The following is a 14,748-nucleotide window of genomic DNA, read 5'->3' as shown; positions in this document are numbered from 1 at the left end:
AGCTATGATATTTTTTTGAAGCTTTTTTTTTTGCAAAAAAATAAACTGCTTTTTTTTTAATTAATATCTGTATCTATTTTACTTTATTTTATGTGCTTTGATGTGTTACATGCTTTCTTTTGTTGTGGAGCATGAATTTTATCTCGTAATTTATTTAACAAACAGATGTCTGATTGTTGCTAAATTTTTTGCAATTTATTATGTCTCTGTAATGAAGTTTCTAAATTAAACTTTACACCTGTTAAGACTATAAACTTTACTATTCTAAGCAATAAATTTTTAATAAAAATATTAAGAAATCAAAAGACAAAAGACTTGCTAGCAAACGCTCTGGTCGTTGGAAAAGATTGATAACCATGACTCACCATGTTTGTTGTGAAATCCCATACATGCTGCTTCCTGGATTTCTATGGCAGGTTAGTGTTTGCAGCCATGCTTCTTTTTTGCAATGCTGCCAGCTTCTGTAGTTGCAAATGCATGTTGCTGAGCGGCTGTGAAAATGGGAACAAACATCCTGCTGTAAAACTAGCATTAATCAAAATATTTTTTCTACCATACTTCATTCATGGAGCATATATAACAATTTTGCTTCACTTTGTAATAAAAGTAGCTCAATTTCCACTCTACTTTCGAATAAAATTTTCCAATTTTGCAAATAATATACTTAATGATATTGTTCATGGAAATTCATGTACTAATTAAATTAATTAAAATGTAAATGAATAGTATATAATAATTAAGAAAAAATTAAGTTAATTTTTAGTAGACAGTATTAAATTTTAAAAAATTTCTTTAATGACTTGAATAATTTTTAAAAGTTTTAAAGTCATCAGTTTATAAACTGAATTATTAATTTTTTTTTTAATTACATATATTTATGAAAAAAAAAATTGCTTTAGACTCTTTTCATGTTCTGGATTTTTTAAGAAGATAATAAAAGAAAAAACAGAAATCATACTTCTATTTAAAGAGATCACTTTTTTGTAATAGCTGTTATTTGTTACTATGTATAAAAGAAACTTTTAGAAAATATATCTTATTATCTGACTTAAAATATATCATATTTCATCAACAATTTAGTATGCAGCTTCTTATTGTTTTTAATTAAATTTATTAATTTTTGCATTGTAGACTGAACAGTATTTTGCATTATTTAACCTTCTGTGACTATCTATATTTTTCATATATTTTACTTTTTAATTATTTAAGTAAGCTTGTTATAATAGGCCCTGATTGATTTCCCACTATTCTTTCACAGTTGTTCTGAAAACCATAAATTTTTATACAAATTTATGCCCAAAAAAAGGAAGAAAAAAAATACTTAATAGTCAAAGGGCTTAATTAAAAGAAAACATAATTATAATGTTGATCATTACAGATTATTTTATATAATCTTTTGTTTATTTTCCTATTAATTATGTTGAAAATTATTCCTCTTAAGTTGTCTTTCATACTTTTTTATTTACTCCAACGAAAATCAGTGTAGCAATATGAGATTAATTTCTATTACTTGTATCCATCTTCTTTCATCGTACAACAGAAAATTCTTCAATCAATACTTTTTACAGTGCTGTAAAAAAAGCAAATTTCCTGAATATCTTTTGATTGAATGATCTATTTTTACCATGCTAGAACTCAATCTTAATGGTTTAAGGGTCATACCTTAAATAAGCTAATTAATTAGTGCAGGTGATATTTTAAGTTACAAAATCAGACTTAAATATATGTTTTCTATGAACAAACATATCTTTTTTTTTCCTTGACTGATTTGGAATTCTATACCCTGAAAAAGTGAAGGGGTAGCTGCAATGTTAAAAACATGGTTCCCAAAGTTTAGGCATTCGAAAGATTGGACCTACCCCTTCTTTAAATATCAAGGATCCAAATTTGTTTGGGGGGGGGGATATGTTTAGTCAGAGAAAGTGCGATTTTGAGTCTGATTTTGTAACTTAAAACATCATCTTCACTAATTAGTTAGCTTATTTAAGGTCTCAAACTCTTAAGATTTATTTCTAGTTGTTCATGATGTTTTATTTATGCGTGTTCTAATAAATTAGCTTTCCTAGATGCACTTGCTTTTATCATAAAGCTATTCACTAAGAATTTTTATGCATACACAGTGATTGTCCTTAGTTTTAATGAAGGGTTGTTTCTCACTTTTAGGGAACACACCCTATGCCTGATCCTAAGGAAAGTGATGCTTCAAAATCTGATCCTTCTATCCTTTCTAAACAGCCTGCTAACAAACAATCTGTAATTCTTTTTTCTTTTCTTCTTTAATCAGTTCCTGAATTATTTTAATTTGTGTGAAGGATTTCCAACTATGATTTGCTTGGATGTCTTATTTTGAATTATATTTTTTCTGGTGATTCATTTGCTTGGAGGTTTTGATTATAAAATGAATAGGGATGTAGCGAATTGTGATTTGATCGAAGAGCCAAGCGCCGAATATTTGAACAAAAAAATCGGCTGAATAGTGAATATTAGGTAGTTGAATAGCAACATATTTTTTATTTATAAGTAAGTTTAGTCATTATTGAAAAATAATCAAAAGTTACCTATAATGTTGGTATGGGGTAGAAGAAAAAAAACTATAATAGTTATCCATTAGAAATATTTAAAATAAATAAAAACTGAACAACTATTAAAAAATCTAAGTTTGTAAAGTTGATAAAAGAGAAATAGAAAAAAATATCCATAAAACGTTGAGAGATATAGTCTATCAGAAACTCAAAAAAAGAATATAGTTTAATAAGAACCCTTTTAATTGCCATGTTATAATAAAACAATATTAAAACAAACAAAAATTTAAAAAAAATTCTCAATTTTTAAAACATAAATTGTTTAAAAAAGGATGAATTAACTTGCCTGAATATAATTCTGGAAAAGAGAAAAAAAAATCAGCTGTACATAACTGCCGGTATTAAGTAATAAAGTTTCAATTTCTTCAAATTTCGCTTTCCTATTTGTCTTTCAGAACATAAGCTTACAAGTTTTAGAACTTAAAAAATATGGGTAAAAACTATTTTTAGTAATGTATAGTAAAAACGATTTTAGATTATGCTTTATTAAATCAATTCAAATTTCAAATACTAACACTTTGCCCAACATTCAGCTGAATATTTGGCCAGATATTCGGCAAAAGGACCAATAAGTGGCCGAATCTTCGTTGCATCCCTAAAAATTATTAGATTTGCTAAATTCATGTTTAAAATAAAACAGAGAATCTTTATAAAATAGCAAATTTATATAAAAAAAATAACTTCAAATTCTAATAATACTGACAAGTGCTGATTTTTAATTTTTTTTTTTTTTAAAATTTTGTGATTATTTGACTGGTGTAGTTTTTGTTAAATTTATTTTAAATGTAGCATTTAATGTCTTAGGTGGAGATTCATAATCATGATAATAGTTAATGGTATTATGATGATAATTCTAAGATAATAATAAACTTGTGTCTAATTATGTTACTATGAATTTAAAATAAAAGATCATTGGAAAAGTCTTAATTTACAGCAAAATTTATGTTGTTATTTATCAGGTGCACATGCATATAATAACCTTGTTACATTTTATTTACATCATTAATGAACATAGTAAAAAAATGGAAAAATTAAGCCAGATATTTTTTCCTATTTAAGAATATTAATAAGATTTTAAAAAAAATATGATACATGTATTGTTTCTAAATCATTTAGAAAATACACTTTAAAATCAATTAAATTGGAATTTATTTGATGCAAGCAATTTGCCAACAATTTTGTTCACAACTTATAAAACCTATTTAAGGTACTTCATTCACTTATAAAAAGAGTACCTGAATTAGTTTCTTTAGTTTTTAAGATATTAAAATTGTTGAATCGAATTTAAAAATTGAAGTAAATGATTAAATTAAATTTTTTTCAAAATCTCTATATAGTCACGTGATTTAAGAATGTTACGTTATTCTAAACTTTCTTAGTGATATAACCTTTCCTCTGTATTTCAGATTTCGTTCCATAATTTTTCTATTGCAGTAATATATATTCTTATTATTGTTCCAAAATGTTTTGTTTCATCTAGTTTCTGATAAGTTGGATATGTAAATTTAATTTCCATAACCAATAATTGGGACTTCTTTCAATTTCTTAAAATTATAAATATGTTACAAAATTACTATCATTATATGTGAAGTATGATTATGCATTATTAATTATAATCGCCATATTAATTATAAGGTTTAGTAAATGCAAAAAATAAATTTGTAAAATTTTCAGGCGATTGTTTTTTTTTTTTTTTTAATTCATTTCAAAATAATTGTATTAATGTTGTAGATATCTCCCAAGTTTTTATAAATAATTTCTAACCTTATATATTTTTCGATAGATTCTTAAAATTTCACATATTCACTTTAAAATTTTATTATTACTTTTTAAAAAAATTTATAAACCCTAAATTAAGTTTTATTTTAAAAAAAATGGTGATTATATTCTGCAAGTATAATTTATTAGACTACACAGTATTATATACTAAGCAGCTATTAAAAAAACCCTTTAAAATGTGTTTCTGAATTTGAATTTTTATTTTGTAGCTTAATTCTAGTGAAGTTGGAACCCCTGAAACTATACCAGGTGCTCCTGATTTGATGTCCTCATCTCAGGGCAAAGATTTCCCACAATTTGATGGTCAAAACATGTCTCACATAACCCATAATATTTTGGATCAAACTAAAAGAGTTCTCGATAGGTGAGTACTCTGTAAACAATTATCTAAAATCCTGCCGACTGCTCTCACCAATCATCAGAATTCGAATCTCTCATTCATTGCTTCTTGCTTTGTATGTATGTTGTCCTCTTTTGGAAATAAATTTCTTAAAATATGCATCATATACATCCTGTAAAATCTTTGATTCATAAACATTTCATTCAATATATATATATATATAGTACGATTTGATTCATTTATATTTTTAATGCTACTTGGAAATTTCATTTGCCCGTTATTCAATAAAAACCAAAGATAAGAAGAACATTGTAACAAAGTTTTACTCTGCTTATAAAACACACGTCTCTATGTTAATCATTAAGCTTCATGAAAGCTTAAATGTATGTCTAAATTGTTAATTATATTATTATTAACATAATTATACAGGGTATCCGTGCACCTGGAAAGTCATGAATTTCGGTATTGTGCAAAATTTATCATGAAATGTCATGATTTTAACTATTTTTTTTAAAAAAAAATCATGGAAAGTCATGGATTTAGGTTGCTGAAAAATCTAATTTTTAAAATGGAATTTAAAAATCCCTCTCCCATTTCATGGTGTTCCAAATATCTGAATTTGTAATAAAATCCTCCCTCACAGTCATATTTTATAAAAATATAAAATGTTTTTATCATGTACTTTAAAAGTTATGGTGTTTCTTTCATGTTAAACTTCATTTCTAGAGCGAATTATCTTTTAAACTTCTGTGATTTCGGAATTTTTGTTATTATTTATTTTATTTTATCAATTTAAAATTCTAGCTGAAGCAAGCCAGTCATTGGCAAATTTTTAAATTACGAAATGAGAACAGAAAAATAGGAAGTATTTCCTTCGTTTCGGATGAACAAGAAAAGTATCTTTAGAATATAATTCTACTGAAAAAAATTATTTGCTTTTGTATTTTTTTCAGCTATTTTATTGCTTCAACTCTTTCTTTACTCTGTTTTAATTTAAAATCTTTAAATATGATGATGCAGAGTATAACAGTGTTGGTTATATCTATCATTTCAATTTATGTTATTATAATGCTTTTTTAAATTTCTTGTTGTGTTTTTGTTGAAGAAAATAGTAACTTAGTTAAGTCATGAAAAATTCTAGGAATTAGTCATGTAAAGTCATGAATATGAAAATTTAAAATGTAGCTGATACCCTGATTATAACAAAAATATTTTACACTCTGTTGACCTGTTGCTTTAAACTTTCTGTTTTGTACAGCTCTGTTCCTTTCAGACTTTTGTGGCCCACAGAAATAGTTACTAAAAGGAAATAGTTGGCACTTTGAAAAGCATTCTACATTTATACACAGGGCTTTAGTGTTTTATGTAATATCTATCTACTTATCTAAAATTCAACTTTTATGTTTTTAGTAGCAACAGTAGCAGTGGTGGAAGCACCCAGCATTCTCAACAGCAACGACCTGTAGTGCCAGATTTAAGTAGTTTACAGTTAAAATTAGCTCAGCTGACATCTACTGGTAGTAATATTCCTGCTGATATGTCTACAAGTAATATTCCACCCTCTCAGCCAACTTCTGTAATGGTATGTAATTTTAAAATTGATTATATTTAGATCGTAAAACTTTTATGTAATTTGTAAATAATATTTGCTGCATAATGTATGTTAATTAATCAATTTTGGAGTTACTTTTCTCTAATATAAAATGGGTGACACAGAAAGACATCGAAATTTATTGTATCATTATCTTTGTCAAAATCATTCTCTAATTTGCATTAATTTCATCGTTTTAATATTTTTAGTGCCACTTATATATATATATAATAATTTAAATGCACTGAGATCTGAATGTTTCATTTAGAGTAAACATAAATTCAAATATTCTGAATCTAAGTATTCTGAATCAAATTTTAAAGTCATTTTCTTTCGCAGTTTGACATGGTATCTTAAACTAAACTCAGTGGCAGGACAGCCCATAGAAAGCCAATGCCTACTGTGCCCATCTCAGTTTTCTTGACCTTGGGCTCTTGGGTGTAGGAGCAGATGTTCTGGTTAGGTGGTCAGCCGAACACGGAACCCCCAGTGTTTAGTTCCCAAGCATGCTTGGTACTCATTTATCGACCCACTGAAGGGACATGGTATCTTAGAAAGAGCATTAACAGTGCCAATTAAAATATCAATCAGGATAAAAATGTGTTATTTAATTCTTTATATTAGATAGTATTAGAATTTTTGTAGATGAGGGTATGTGCTGTCTTTCCATTGTAGCTATTATAGTTATATCATAGCAAACTTTATGTTAAAAAGCAAATGTGTGAATACAAAAGAAATACACCTGGAATCATTTTATCTGTTTATTTTAATTATGTATCATGCACAATATAGCTTCTGCTGGTACACTAAACTCTACATTTAAATTAAAGGGAATATTTATTTATTGTAAGAAATTTTTCTGCTATTCTATTCTCTTAAGTTATTTAATGTTATATTATTTTCAGTCTAATTCAACTTCGTCTCTTAATTTGGAAACAACTAACAGTGAAGTGTATCCTGTAAGTACACCAGCAGTTCAAGTACCGGCTGTCATTCCAGTAGTGTCTACTCAGTCTTCTTCTTCTAAGATGGGTTTACCCATTGATAACATATCTACTCGACGCCACACCGTTGCGACCAACATTGAAGGTCTCAAACTGGAATTGCAAAAAATTCATTCCCCTTCAGTACCATGTGTTGGTTTGAAGAGCAACATTGAACAGGGTCTTCAAGCTATTTTCTCCATCAGCAGTAATGCTCAAACTGTTACTACTCCCGCTCATTCCAATACCAGTAATCATACGCACCAATTGCCACCTGTGACGCCTACTGTTATGTCTCCCTCCGCTGAAGTGAGCGAAAGTTTAGTAAAACCTCCCATGGAGTTGACTAAAGACCCAACAGGTAATTGTCCGAATTATATTTATTTTTATAAACTGTATACAGACGTTAAAAACCAAATCTGAATGCAATACAACCTCAATTATGTCTCAGTGGAAAATCAACAGCTTTTTCATGTTGATTTTTTAAGCATGAAACTATGAGTGAAATTATTCAAAAAAAGTAGTGACTTTAACAGAGTTTAAAAAAATGGCATTTTATTTTTGCCTCATCTTAAATAATAATATAATATGAAATAAAAAGTCATTGGTACATCATTTTCTAGCAGCTGAATGTTGTGTTTGTCATTACAAAAGTTATAGCGCCACATTATCTATAATAATAACAACAATGAAACTTGCTTCCTAATGCATTTAACCTACTCTAGAAAGAATGTCAGATATTAAAACTAGCATTTTTAATCATATGCTGGCAAATTGGAGTTGTAATGTATTTTTTTTAACACCCATTTCTGTGAAAAATATGGATAGAAAGATATTTTATAGTTTATAAATTATTTTGCCACTATAATATGAAAATTTACTAAATTTATAATAAATTACAATTTTGCAATGTACTTCTCATGAAATATATTGGTGTATCAAACTGCTATTTTTAGAAGAAGCCACATATTAAACAGAAATTATACAATGGCTTTTTGGGAAAGTTATTTCCCAAAAAGCCATTTATATTTAAAAAAAAGCCAAGTATATTTAAAAAAATTATTTTTGTAAATTTGCCGGTAAACAATAGTAAAATTGACTTATATTAATTTTTAAATATATATTTTTTTTTTCTATTTCTAATTTTAAAAGAATTTACTAAATGTAGTTGTTAATATCATAAAATTGGTGAATTAATTCATTTAAAATCTATGTCAAACATGTTTATTAGGAATTTAAACAAACTAACATTAAGTACAGTTTATGTTACAATTAATATAAGATTAACCCTATGGCAATTTATGAGAAAGTTTCTACACTAAACATTGATGAATGTTAAATTTTTTATAAGGTATTTAAAACATTAAACTCATATAAAAGTATTTATATGCAAATATAATTACAGTTATTGTTAATTCTGTTGAATTAACAATTGTATTAAAGTAGAAATTATAATTAAATATAAAAAATCTCCCCTTTTTATACATATTTTGTTTTATTTTAAAATTAGAGCTTTCACATCCTCAAAAAATTTTAAATGATTGATTTGATTAAGTTTAAATTATAGTTTATTATTTAAATTTCCATTTTACTAAAATTGAATTATTTTGTTGTTATATTTTATAATTCATTCTTGTTTATTTTAAAGTCTCAATACTGCATAAAATCTAGATTATAGCATTGGATTGATTTATAAACAGAATTGCATAAAGAAAAGAAAAATTTTAATGTAAGGAAAGTATTCTAAAGATAGTTGATTAATTCTATTTAAAATTATTTTCCTTATGTTAAAATGATTTCTTTAAATCAACTTCCAGCAGATCTTTTGTTAGTGTCTACAGGTCTATAATTAAACTATATTTATGTAATAAAAGACGCTTTTTTTTCCTCCAAGGCATTTTCTTGTCTACAAAATTAACTCATAAAAATTATATTTAATAACTAGTACCTATTTAATATTTGACCTTACATATTGTCTTCTACTTGTTATTTAAAATAAAATAATATTTTTACAAATTCAACTTTTTGTTTTTGATGTAACTGTTTGATCCATTGATAGAACTGTCGAAATTACAATTGTTTTTGTTGGGTTTTTTTCATTCAAAAATATTATACAGTAGGGAACTGATTATCCGGAACCATCGCTATTCCGGATAACTGATTTTTCCGGTTTTCTGAATCGCTACAAAAAGCCGTTTTTTTATTGTTAAACCCAACTGAAAAAAAAATTATTTGGAAATAATCTTAAAAAGAAGAAAAAACGATGAAGTAATACACTAATGATTATTTCCAAAATGATGGTAAGTTAAAAATCTTTCAAAAAAGAAAGAAAAATCCTAAAATCTTATGAGGAAAAAAACATTTTTTAAAAAAAAAATGGTGGGAAAATTTACGAATTTCGTTCCGGTTTTTTGGTTTTCCGGTTTTCTGATTTCCGGATAACGGGTTCTGTATTGTACATACATTTTGTCTTTTTACAACATATTGATCAGGTATTTCTTTATACTAAAGAAGAAATAACCTATTATCGATTGCAACCTTGTATAACCTCAGAAAATTGTGTTTTGCTCTTTTACATGAAAGGTTATGCACCTCTATTCTAGATAGAATGAAACTTCTATCAAAATGCTCAAATTTAGCATACTATATGTATTTTGCATTTAAATTTGTGGAGCTAATGTGGAACATTATTAACTTTTTCAGATACTCTCAGCAATAATACTCTTACTCCAGAAATTTCAGGCATCACAAATATTTCACGTTTCAAAGTCACTCCTGTAATTGAAAGTAAACCTGACGATATTGCTTCTATTTCAAGTCCAAGCGTTTCCTCTCCGACCGCTACAAACCCTGTAGAGCTTAATGTGAAAAAGAAGGGTCGTTTTCAAATCACACGCGTCGCTGATGAAACATCTAACACTGTTCAGATTCTACCAAATGAAGAAGCTCCTTTTTATGATTCTAGTTTACCTAAGGCAATAGTTACAGAAGATGTGATGTGTTGTCTTCCTGGTCTTACAACGATTTCTGATAGCTCTGCTAAGCCTTTAATCAGTTTAACTTTGGTCTCAACCGCTCCCCAGTTAGTTATGTCAGATTCCCTTCTTAGCGTCTTCACCCCAGTCTCTAGAAGTGAACAATTAGTCAATGGAAGCTCTGTGCCAGTATGTAAAGTTCCTCCTAATGTGTTTCACAGCCAGTCTTGTATAACAGAGAATGGGGCTGCTATCATGAGTGATCGAAATTTGCACACCGAAGAAGTGACTGTCATGCCACATCATGAGCAAATAGTGGTCAATGATAGCAATTCTGTTCCTACTTCTAAAGTGTTACCATCTAGTCTTGCATGTAGTAATGTTTCCGCAAATGAGACTGCACTCACGCCAGGCTCTCTCTCTGCTGCTGAAATTCATCCATCTTCTGTTATCACGCCCCATCAAGTGACTTCATCTTCTGCTGAATCTAGAATCTCCTCTTCTTTTGTTGCTCCCCAGCAGCCAATCTTAAAAGATGCAAATGCCAATCCTTTACGATGTACTTTCAATGCAGGCAATCATCAGGCAAGTGACAATTTGTTTATTGGCATGCCTGCATATTTAAGCCTATTTTACTACACCTCAAAATAGAAAATGAATTTTTGATAAAAGTTTCGTTTGTTAATTTATATTATTTATTTACCAGTTAACTTAAAATGGAATAGAAAATGAGCTTAATAATAATTTATTTTTTATTAAAATAATAAGTAATTAAATAAAAAGTTAAGCAATGTTTTGATGCTTTTTAACAATGCTATTAAATTTTAGTATTTTTTTAAAAAAATTTCTTAAAAACTCTTTTAATACGTGTTCGGTTAATAATTTGTTAGGTAGTTAGTATTACTTTTAAACCTTTCTAATCTTTAGTCGATTTTATTTTCGAAAAAGAAAATAATAATAAATAAATAAGACAAAACTTACATTTATTAAGTATAGAATTTGACCAGCTTTATTATTTTAAATAAATAATTGAAAAGTCTAAGGATGTTTCAAAAGCACATTTTTTTCAGCAAATGTTTTACTGAAGTTAAAATGTCTTTAGTTCGTTTCGCTCGTTTTTATGTTCGTTTTTTATTTTTAATGCACGTAACTAAAATATTTTCTTACAGTTTTATTATTGTTTTTAAACTTATAAATCTTAAGTAGGTTTTAAATTTAAAAAAAAAATTAAAGTAAGGCTTGTGTTTGTTTTTTCTTGAAGACATCGGTCTTAAGTCAATCCATCTTTATTTTAATTGAAAAAATTAAGCAATGCTATTAATGTTATAGAATCATTTTTTTAGAATTAACATTATACAGATTTTCATACATCGTCTGTTTTAAAATACTTTGTAAAACTGTGTCCTAATTGAAATTTCTTAGTAGTACCCCAAAAAAAAAATTGGTGTGGCAATAGTTTGGGTAGAAACAGGGTTGTTATGATTTTACATTATCCGAAAAAACCTGGGTGGGAATTTCAGAAAAATCCCTTTGTAAATCTCAACTGAGTTTACTTCATAATTCAGTGTTTTCATTACAGAAAAAAAAAATGGGAGAGAATTTCTCACCCTTTCTCAAAAACAGGGTGAGATTTCAAAAAGTTAAGTGAGATTTCTTAAAATTAAAAAAACACGAATAGACATGGAAAAAATTATTTCTTTAATTATAATACATTTTTAACATCTTCTAATTGAATATTTTTGATGCATCATCATATGGAAAACGTTCTATATCTACCTTTTCATCAGCTATTATATTTATTTGCCTGAAAAATATCCGCATTTGTTTCGTTTTGACTGTTTCTACCGACATTTGTTCCATTTTCATTTGTCCGTTACGGAGTAGAAGATGTCGCCTTAACAAGAAGGTATTAGTCCATTTTACATTCATGCACTCAAAATGTAATCGTCTTACATGAAGAAACCTTACCTACGGTGAAAACATGGTTGCAGAGAAATGTGTTCTGAAAGGGGTTCTGTAGTTCTGGAGGGCGGTGTTCTGCTGTTTGCACCGGNCTGAATAATACTGGTAAATAGGGAAGCTAGATAACAAGGACTGATGTTCAAAATAATGAAAAATCAAGGAAGAAAAGTGAAACGGATTTTATTCAAAATGGCAAAAGGCGAAATTTTTTCCAAAATTCGCGCATTTTGAAATTGATTAATAGAGTGAGCGAACTTCTCGCGTTAATCATTTTTTATTGCGAGAAAAGAAAAAAATATGCGAGATTCTCGCGCTGTAGTGAAAACACTGTAATTATATTTTATTACTAACAAATCATCTCTAGATATTAAGTATACAATAGTATAAATTACAAACTTCATACTTAAATGACATTTTAATAAATTTGAAAATGTGCAAATTAGAAATAAAACAAGAATTACAGATAAACGTATACGACGTAACTTAACTATTCATATTTACACATACTTCCTTTACTTTTATATTCTACTGAGCTTTAAAATTTCTAATTAACCTTTTGGAAAATTCGTATAATTAGATTCAATATATATAATACAATATAATGTTATACATATAAATGATTCACAATATAATTGAAATTTGTTATAGCAAGATACAATGTATAATATTTTTAGAATAATTCAGTGAAATAAGCGCATTATTTATTAAAATATATTTTAAATAATATTTTTACATACTTGCAAGCCTTGTTATATGCAGTTACTAATAATTTTTTTTTAATATAACTAATTTAACACAATTTAAATTAATGGTATTTATTAATGCAGTAAGACTTTCTCTACGACCATAAAAAGTAAAAATGATGGAGGAAAAAACAATTAACTTTTGAAAAAATCCAATTAAGCGCTAAAAACCCTCAATAAAAAATATTTGAAAAAAACAGTAGATATTTAAAAATGAATAAAAAAAACTGGTTATTTACATCCTTGAATGTAACTAAGACATAGTTGAGTACTAATTTCTTTAATTAGAATCTAAAATCAAGAAGTGTGAAACTTGTACTAGTATGAATTTGTAAATTTATCAATATTTTTCAAGCACTCATATCATAGTTGCTAAACAGCTCATTTAAAAATATATCAAAGTATAAAAATGGTTCTAACACAAAATATTTTTATCATTTCCTTAAAATGTTTATAAATATTAATTTCTAGTTTTCCTGTATTTAAATTTATAGATGTTAGAAATTTTTTGGTAAATTTTGCCATTAAATTTATTTAGACGAATTATTTTTTTCCCAGCATTAAATAAAATTGAACAGTAACAGCTAGTTTTAAAAATATTTTTTAAAACAAAAATTTGGATCGTGTTTTTACTATTTCTATAGCGATTCTCTCAACATGTTTTTCAAGTTTCTGAATTACTTTAAAAAAGTGATAACAATTGAAAAGAAACTGTTCCTAATCTCATTAGTTATTATCATCAATCGTTTCTAATTCTCATCAATTTATCATTAGGAACCTTCAATTGAAGACAACCAAAATATTGAATTTCTAGAATGTAATGACGAATATCTGAAAGTAATTCTGGAAAGGTAAGATATTTTTTATTAAAATGTTGTTTTAATAATAATGCGAGATGAGGGAAAGTTTTAGATAAAGACACTTAAATTAATAACTCATTGTATGAAATTCTGTTTCAGTTGTTTTTCAAGTTTTTATATCTTAACAGCATATGTCTTATTATATATAAAAATGTAATGTCTTCCATTGTTTACTCGTGCATTTTTACCGACCGGAAATTCACGTGGTAGGATCCAGTTTTTCCTCATTCATTCCATATTTGTTTGTTGTCAACATAAAATTAACAAAAGTCATAAATGTATTGTTTTTCTATAACTATTTTTGTGTCCCTAATTTTAAGTTATTTCCCAAACATTGATATACTGTTATAAATTACAGTTAGAGACATGTTAAATGATTTAGAACTTAACCGTCAGCTTCGTGCACAATGAGATGCAAGCAAAAATATTTAATATATCCACCTGTATGGTAAGCAAAAATATTAAATTACGATTGTGAACATATCAAATTTGTTTGAACAATGTAAATGTTATTTTAAAAAATAATTACTTCGGTTCACCAATAGATCTAAATATTTATAAATAATAATATTTGGACATGGGAAATGGAGACTCAATCGTAAGCAAACACCATTACTTTTAGTACATAAATGTTAAGTGAATAATTTAGAAAAACTGTTTTCTGCTAAGAAACAACAATTATTGCGAAGCAATCATCGGGGTTGGTGAGCAATCGCGAACAAGAAGGTTAGTCCCCGAGTATTTTAAATTTAAACGACTACTTCTATTATTATTGTTATATCTTATTAATAGGTATGGATGGAGAAAAAGTTCTGATAACCCTCTTTATTTTTACTTACAAACTAAGGTTTTTTTTACTAATAATTGCTACTTTATATTCTTAATATTATGTTTATAAATAAATTGCATCAATTTATTAATAAATTTCTCGAT

The 14,748-nt window shown here is 27.1% G+C and overlaps 1 protein-coding gene across 6 annotated transcripts in view; it reads left to right on the top strand.

Moving 5' to 3' along the window:
- The window catches only part of LOC107440307 (serine/threonine-protein kinase Wnk), a 101,322-nt gene that overhangs the window by 80,938 nt on the left and 5,636 nt on the right, over positions 1-14,748 (top strand). For 4 of the 6 annotated variants that reach the window (XM_043050068.2, XM_071178948.1, XM_071178947.1 and 1 more), the window contains exons 15-20: positions 2,164-2,253; positions 4,571-4,725; positions 6,112-6,283; positions 7,198-7,636; positions 9,979-10,835; positions 13,730-13,806. In XM_043050068.2, the coding sequence (XP_042906002.1) occupies positions 2,164-2,253; positions 4,571-4,725; positions 6,112-6,283; positions 7,198-7,636; positions 9,979-10,835; positions 13,730-13,806 (1,790 nt within the window). The remainder of the gene's footprint in view (positions 1-2,163; positions 2,254-4,570; positions 4,726-6,111; positions 6,284-7,197; positions 7,637-9,978; positions 10,836-13,729; positions 13,807-14,748) is intronic. The other 2 variants (XM_071178949.1, XM_043050069.2) reach the window with 1 other exon arrangement.

The sequence above is a fragment of the Parasteatoda tepidariorum genome, chromosome 3 (genome assembly GCF_043381705.1).
Source record: "Parasteatoda tepidariorum isolate YZ-2023 chromosome 3, CAS_Ptep_4.0, whole genome shotgun sequence".
NCBI lineage: Eukaryota > Metazoa > Arthropoda > Arachnida > Araneae > Theridiidae > Parasteatoda > Parasteatoda tepidariorum.
Note: the sequence above shows the minus strand (reverse complement) of the source record. Positions and strands in the feature narration are given on the sequence as shown.